The sequence below is a fragment of the Punica granatum genome, chromosome 2 (assembly GCF_007655135.1).
Source record: "Punica granatum isolate Tunisia-2019 chromosome 2, ASM765513v2, whole genome shotgun sequence".
Classification (NCBI taxonomy): domain Eukaryota; kingdom Viridiplantae; phylum Streptophyta; class Magnoliopsida; order Myrtales; family Lythraceae; genus Punica; species Punica granatum.
This window is the reverse complement of record NC_045128.1, coordinates 43,970,147-43,977,898: the sequence shown is the minus strand read 5'-3', so window position 1 is coordinate 43,977,898 and position 7,752 is coordinate 43,970,147. Positions and strand designations below refer to the sequence as shown.

The 7,752-nt window shown below is 38.0% G+C and overlaps 2 protein-coding genes across 5 annotated transcripts; both read right to left on the bottom strand.

Annotated features, from left to right (window-relative positions):
• Window positions 1-669: 669 nt before the first annotated feature.
• Window positions 670-2,884, bottom strand: LOC116193460 (chloride conductance regulatory protein ICln). 4 transcript variants are annotated; one of them, XM_031522162.1, is made up of 7 exons: window positions 2,636-2,884; window positions 2,395-2,518; window positions 1,686-1,800; window positions 1,537-1,596; window positions 1,348-1,410; window positions 1,161-1,249; window positions 670-1,015 (listed from the first exon to the last, which is right to left on the bottom strand). In XM_031522162.1, exons 1-7 carry the CDS (start codon window positions 2,800-2,802, stop codon window positions 944-946), a joined length of 690 nt encoding a protein of 229 aa, XP_031378022.1. In that variant the 5' UTR covers window positions 2,803-2,884; the 3' UTR covers window positions 670-943. The 4 variants fall into 4 exon arrangements, with proteins under 4 accessions (XP_031378022.1, XP_031378021.1, XP_031378020.1 ...); XM_031522161.1 differs by having other exon boundaries at window positions 1,348-1,413; window positions 2,636-2,883; XM_031522160.1 differs by having other exon boundaries at window positions 1,161-1,255; window positions 2,636-2,883.
• Window positions 2,885-4,216: 1,332 nt separating this feature from the next.
• Window positions 4,217-5,289, bottom strand: LOC116194058 (cinnamoyl-CoA reductase 1-like). Its single transcript, XM_031522776.1, has 4 exons — window positions 5,285-5,289; window positions 5,000-5,190; window positions 4,513-4,702; window positions 4,217-4,349 (listed from the first exon to the last, which is right to left on the bottom strand). Exons 1-4 carry the CDS (start codon window positions 5,287-5,289, stop codon window positions 4,217-4,219), a joined length of 519 nt encoding a protein of 172 aa, XP_031378636.1.
• Window positions 5,290-7,752: the final 2,463 nt, after the last annotated feature.

Genomic DNA, 7,752 nt, shown 5'->3' with positions numbered 1-7,752 from the left:
GCCACATCAGCATATTCCGTCAGCATGAGATGAAAAGTTACACAGATGGACTAATTTGGTGAAACGTTTCAAATGACGATACCAACTTGTATAACCAAATTCTGTCGGGGATTAATTTGTATATCCAGATATCTTTTAGGGACCAAACTCTGTTTTCGTCTTGAATTATCTTGCGAACTATGAATTATCTCGTGATGTGGTGGAGTACGTGCAGGGAAAGGAAGGAGAGTAGTAGAGGAAGGAGATGACTTGCGTTACTGCAAAAAGCCATTGATAGGAGCAGCAGTTTGCGAGCCTACACAGTGTGAAATCTTTTGCGCAGAACAACATGGACCTGATGTCACTGGCTACTGCACCAGTGACCGGAAGACCTGCATGTGCCGTGGCCCTTGCTAAGTGCACATTGTCATCTATCAGTGGTAGAGCTCCCCCAGATGGAAAAATAATTAAGCTACGTCTGTGTGAAATTTAGTGCATAGCTTCCATATGAATCCAGTCTCACTTGTCCATTGATTATAGCAAAATGCAAGGATAACAAAGTTTATTGGTGCGCCAATCGAAACACTTGTCAGTCCAATCAAACTTTAACGGTGAGCCAAGGCTGATTCCAGCTTCGAAATGGCCATCTTGATGTGTAACAAAGTTTCAAGAGCAGTATAACAGCAAAAAGCAACAAAAAGAATAGAAAATAACATGGGTGAAATGAATAGTTTGAAAGGACCAAAAGTACACTCAACTATCCCTTAATCACTCAAGGCGCTCTCAGTAATTCAAGCAGGACAATGTTGAGTTCAACAACACTCATTCAGTATACAGAACTAGCTAGGACAACAAGGACCTTGCAGGTGCAGCTTTCCTAAAAAACGGAAAAAGGCCGGGGCTGCCGGCTTAAAGTGATTGGTTCCATATACGGGAGTTTCTACTAATATATGCTCAGAAAAGATCAGTGGTGACTGCTGTTGGTCTCACGTTCCATCTCTTCCGCATCCTCGAAGCGCTGATCATCAATCTGAAGCTGCAGGCAAGTATAAAGGAGATCAATATATATACTAGACAACTCAAAATATAGAGCACCATAAAAGAAGACGCTACGATTGAAAAAACAGTATTTACAAACTTGAAGGGGGGAAAAAAGGGAAAGAAATAAGGACAATCCCTACCTGAAGCACATTTTGTACAAGGTCATGATCACCATTTGAGTAACCGATTCCACTGATTGGATTGGCTGAGAAATGGTCGGCAGCATCTTCTGCATCTTCGAATTAATAAAAATGAATAAAAATTTTAGCAGAGTAAGCTTCATTCTCGTAAAGTACTTCAACAGAAGTACTCATCAGCAGCTCATACCTCCGGCCGCATCATCCATTTGATCAGCACTAAAAACCCAATTGTGGCCCTCTGCTTCCCCTTCTTCTACAAATAACAAAGAGAGAGAGAGGAAAAGCATTACAATAACAGTTCAATAAAGCATAAAGATCACAAACAAAAATGCAGGCAGCCACAACATAACACTCATGAAGAAAGAGTCTCCCTCACCATCACATGGTTCCGGATTCAGCTCAGCGCACTCGCAGAAAATATCAAAGAGAGTATCCACTATACCAGTAGAAGAAAACATGGATGTTAGAAAAGCATTTATCATAGTCAATCAACCAAACCATGGAAAAGGATAAACCCCCACATACGTTGGTTTGGATCTGAAGGAACAAGCCTGATCTCTTTTATCTTGGATAAGTCTAACGTTTCAGTGGGCTCTGAATCCGAGCTATCAGATTCATCTTCATCGTCTCCAGTTTCAATCTTCATAAAAGATAAAAGCTCTTTAGACAATCTATCATTGCAACACGGGAAAAGTATAAAATAGCTGGCGCAAAAGAGGTAATTAGTTGAAGCAAGACTATTTCCAAGTTACAATATTAAGCAAGATTGCAGGAGAAGAAAAGCCAAGAGACCCAAGTCACTCCAAGATTATGAAGTTTCATGCGGAACAAGTTAAAACTGATAAGCAACCCTCATGACGACTGCGGAAGGAAAATTCTGAAGCCGATATAAAAAAGAACATGGATCGACATATTGCAAGATGTTTGCCGATCTCTAAACTAAATTTGCACAGCAGAGATTGCCAATTCGATATCTTGAACCCCAACCCAAAATCTCCCCTACCAATTCCATGCTCCTAAACAATCAAATACAGTCATAACAAAACAATTGCGACTACCATATCTGCAACTAAAATACGATAAGCTTAAACATTAATCTTCAGCGACATTATGAAGACCGAGTCAAAGGCAAACCCAGCAATAAGTTAGCACAGCAGTGGCAGAGGAACTGCAACAAACGTTCAGCAGTGGACAAAAGAGAACAAAAGGGAATCTAGAGATGACGCATATGCACCTGAGTATATATGCAGGGGGAAGGATAGGCTTCAGGATCCCTAGAAACTGCATGAAGGGACAATGACAGAAAATCGACAGCATAACCTCTGTTACGGTCAATATCGTTCAACCAAATCACTTGCCTGCAAGTCACAAGCGTTCAGATCAAAGTCCAATCAATGCCTCGATTGAGTAATCACTACTCGAGAGAGAGAGAGAGAGAGAGGGAGAGAGAGAGAGAGAGAGAGAGAGAGATGTACTGCGTGGAGATGTAGAGAGTTCCGGGGGACTCGGGAGGGCGATTGGCGAGGACGATGGAGACGCCCGGCTGGACGTGCATGAGCTCCTCACCGCTGTCAGTGTTGAGGACTGGTTCTCCGGCGCCGTCGCCGGTTCTCTGCGTGAACGGTCGAAGCCCTACAGCCATCTCTGTAGAAACGATGGGCCAGGCAGAGGACTATTGTCGGAATGGCTTGTTTGGCTTTAGGGATTGGGAGGGGTGGGGAAGTGAGGGAGACCAAATCCCCATGTTTGGGGTATTAGGGCACGTTTGGTTCGCAGGATTAGAATAGACAGAGAATAGAATAGACTAGGATTAGAATAGACAGGGAATAGAATGGAAATTCTGATGAAATTTTGTGTTTGGTTGGAGGGAATAAACAAGGAATAACATTATAATTCTGATGTTTGGTTGGGTTGAATAAGGAATAGAAAGAACAGGAATAGAATAAAAAGACAGAAATGCCCTTCATATAAATATAATGAGTTTTATAAGATAAATAGATAACTTTAATGACAATTTTTATAATTAATAAAAAATAAAATTTTAAAAAATATAAAGAAAGGTAATTCTAAAAATTTAAAAATTAAATTAAATTACTAAAAATTGTGTTTATTAATAAAATTAATTATTTTAATAATGTAATAAGCATAATTATCTATTTTTATAATAATTAATTATTTTACTTTTTCAGGCAATTCAATAATATAATTATTATTTTTCTATCTTTTTCTTCATATTCTCTCTCATATTTTTTCTTATCTATTATTACAGAAAATTTTTAATACTAAAATTTTTTCAAACTTAACTTCATTACCAAACGCAATGTGACAAATTTAACTTAACTTAATTTTACTTTATTTTTCTCTCAATTCAATAATAAAATCGTTACTTTTTTAAAAATTTTTCTTTAAATTCTTTCTCAGACTTTTTCTTATTTATTATGATAATAAATTTTTTAATATTAAATTCTCTTAATTATTTAACATTTTTTTTCTCAATTTTAACGACACAATCATTATTTTTTTTTTAATTTTCTTCTTCAAATTCTCTCACATATTTTTCCTAACTACTTTTGTCTTCATGTCCTCAAATCAACACTAAATCAAATTAAATCCAACTTAATTTCATTACCAAACACAATGATCTTTATGATTATTCATCTAGGCTGTTTAACGTCCAGCTCTTGAAACATAGGTTACGAAGAACCATGAATAGAAAAGAGGAATCGAACTTCAGCAAACACTGGATTTGCCTATAGCTCGTTCAGAAGGTAGTTGGGCATGCTGAATAAACAAATATCCTAATTTTGCTCGGGATGTTTTCATTTGTTCTGGAGCCTAATCGATTCGCCCCGACTATTATTCAATTCACTTCTGGAAACACAAATGACAAAGAACCCATGACAAAGAAACAGAAATTGTAGTCAAATTGCCAAATATAAGTACATCTGGGAACAATTTCATTATCAATGGAAATGAAGGACAACAGCTTTCCTGTACAGTCCAAAGTATCAACAATAACAGCAAACGAATTTTCCGAGTTTCATCACAAGCCATAACTACTTAAGCAGCCCAGCCTCTCGGTAGCTTTCAATGGAGTCTATGAGAGTTTCTTCCAGTGGCCGATAAGTCCATCCCAGCTTCTGCAGCTTCTCGGAGTTCAGCTTGTTGTCATGTTGAGTCTCACTGTAACTGTGGAAAGACCAAAAACCAGGCTCTCAGAACACAGAATTCTTAGCCAAAAAATTGCGAATTCACTACCAAGGACATCAACATAGAACACCTGTAGGCTAGATAAATTAGTTTGTATTATCAAGCAAAGGAAAAAAATAAATAAATAGATGAAAGAGCTTACTTCTTCGGGTAAGTGAAGTCAGGATATAGTCTACGAAGCTTTTCCGCCAAATCTCGGGTCTTGATAGCATGCGCTACACATATGTATCTACCTTCAGCCTCGGGTTTTTCATACGCCATTATTACAGCCTCAGCAACATCTCGCACGTCAACTAGAGGACGGAGCCTGTTCGGAACAGAATCCTCACCACCTATGTCAGATCAAAATTTACCAGTCAACAATGGAGCCAAACCATAAACCTCCCTGGCCAAATGTTTATCTTTACAAGGAAAAAAGGACTTGCATCAGTATCTGTATATCCGTTTCAATCCAAACCTGGGCTTGACTCACACTGATGTCCAAAGACAAGATTACCATGGAAAAGGAGGAAAAATGTGGAGCATCTATGATATAATATAAATATATGCTTGATACTCTTTGAAGTTATAGAATCTTGAATCGAATATAAACCCGAAATTGAGAAAGCGAAAAGGAAATGAACCCTGACCTGACTCCTGAGTATGGAACCTTTTTTTTCTCTGAGTTTTCAATATCAAAGTTCCTTGAAAGACCTCTGCATGTGACAGTACAAGAACCTTCAATGAGACCGACTCATCCTTGATACAATTCTTCCCAGAGAATAGGGAAGGCGGCAAATTAGAGAATGCAATGACATTCTTGTACTGATTATAAAGGTTGCTATGAAGCCAAATTTCATGAATAATCTACAGTTATTCTGAATATCAACATCAAGATTGAATATTAGGAACATTCCACAATCCATATGGCTGACCACATGTCCAAACAATTCAAATGAAAAAAGCCACAAAGATCACAAGTCGCTCTAACTTTTAGTAAATTTATGATCTCGTCCTATACAACACAAATTTTTTTTTCTTTGGCCCAACCTATACAACACAGTTATTCATCCTAAATCTCTAATGCAAGTACCCTGTAGACATGTAATCTTTTTGCCGTTTACTGTCATTTTTAATGCAGGTCTTGCTCATCAGCTTCAACCGCCCCCCCTTTGGTGTGTTAATTGCAAAAACTTATTTCATTGGTTAGACATGCAGGGCAAAAAAATTTTCCTAACTTGAAACACTGAAGAAACATCTCAACGAACAATTCCAGCAAAAATTAAATCTTGTCCCTGAACTGAAGTATCGATTATCAGGACAAGCAAGCACAAGGTCACAGATCATGCATACTGAGATTGCCGTCAAGAACTATTGAGCAAAATTTCTTTTTATAAATATACTGATCAGAATTGAGCATCGTCCATCAGTAGATCTTAAAAATCTAACAACAATCTATTAAAACAGTTGGGCAATGATAATCTAAAGCCATATAAAGACATGTCGCAGACATCTTAGCTACCACGCAGAGCACAACTCTTGACAAAACTAAGTTTTCCATCAAAACAGAACTAGAGATTTAGGATGAAGAAGCATACCCAAAAGCAAACATACAGAGATTATAGAGACACAGAGAGAGAGAGAGAGACCTGGGCTATGGCACGAAGGTGTTGAAGAGCTCTCAGGGGAGGTTCGAATCGGGAGCACGGCTGGAGCTTTGCTAGGGTTTACAATTTTCTTCCGAGAGGAAATGAACGATAGGTGAGAAGTGAGGCTTTTATGGGATGGCAGGCATTGTAATTATCGAAAGAAGACGAGGGTATTTTTGTCCATTCGCCTCCATTTCCGCATCCGGATAAGCTAATCCGGACCGTGATGGGCGGCACCCGTATTCCGCATGTAAACCGGATATGGATCCCGAGTCGGAATAGCTATTCCGCATTCCGTTGAACCAAACGACCGAAAATCTATTCCGTACGGAATAGTTAATCCGTGCCCTACCTAATCCGGTGAACCAAACATGCCCTTAGTTTTTATGGGAGGGGGAGGTACATGAGGAGTTGTGAATCCCACCAAACCTTTCCGAATCCCTTCAAACTTCTTATTTTTCAATTCCATTAAAATGGTTAAATTAGAAGGAATTAGGAGAAAAACAACTATAACTTCTCCTAATCTTTCATAATATTTAACTTATTTTAACGAGAGAAGGGATTTGGAGGGATAACTTGTCATTTCCCATCACTTACTTATGTAAACTAAATAAGAGATTTTATATCCCTCCCCTCCCAATCCCACCCCATCCCATCCCACCGCACCCCTCCATTAGTGAGGGATTGGACATTAGGGTTTTGGCCTTGAGCGGTGACTTTGGAAGTCCATTGGACTGGAAACGGGAAATTGTGAGGGAAAAAAAAAAGGTGCGAAAAAAAAAATCTAAAGTCGATTTCTCATTTCTCATTGCCCTGGCCTAGTTAGGGATATCAATACATAGATAAGGCTCGGTATGATGGAAACTAGCATATGTAAAGTTGATGCTCATATCAAAAGAGAGTATAGCGTAGTGACGTGCGCTCTAACCGTATTAATCTAGAGATCACTAATTCGACACCTAGTGTGGTCACCCTTAGAATTTCGAGCTTGTCTTGATCTATATTAGAATGTAGAAGTGGAGCATGTTTTAACGGAAAGTCAGTTCTTATGCTGGCTTGTCAGATGATCTTCAAAATACCCTTTAGATATTCATTTTCTGGACGTTTGTCTGCAGGGTCTTTCTCATCTTATGTTAGGAGACATTTTTCAACCCCAAGCCTTTATATCGTATAGTTTGATTTTGACTTTGGCCATTAGGTCATCGGGAAAAATAAAATAAAATAAATAATAATAATTAAAATTTTTATATAATTTTAAGTTATATTAGCTTTCGAGCTATCGGCCAAAACACATTATTTATATATTTATTTTATACTATTATTTGTACTGGCAATCCTTTTAACCGCTCGTTTGGTTTGTAAGTATAATTTTAAAATTATAACTTAACTTAATTATATTCACAACTAAATAAAATAACTCATTAAAAGTCAAACAGATTAACCACATATATAAACATTTATACCATTGTTATCAGAACCGGACCGGATCGGTCGGCTCGACCGGTCGGACCGGGAACCGGCACCATGTCCGGTCCAATTCGCTTGAAAATCGAAATTGCAGTTTTGAATTGTCGGATCCATTGAACAGACCGGTTTTAAGTAAAATTCCATTGAACCGGCTGGTTCTATGGGTTTCCTATTTAATGTAAAAATTGGTTGGTCATGTAAGGATTTGAATTCATAATCTCTTGCTTCTCATACTAGCATACTACCAACTAAGCCACCACCATTTTTTTGTTCTTTTAACTCTACTT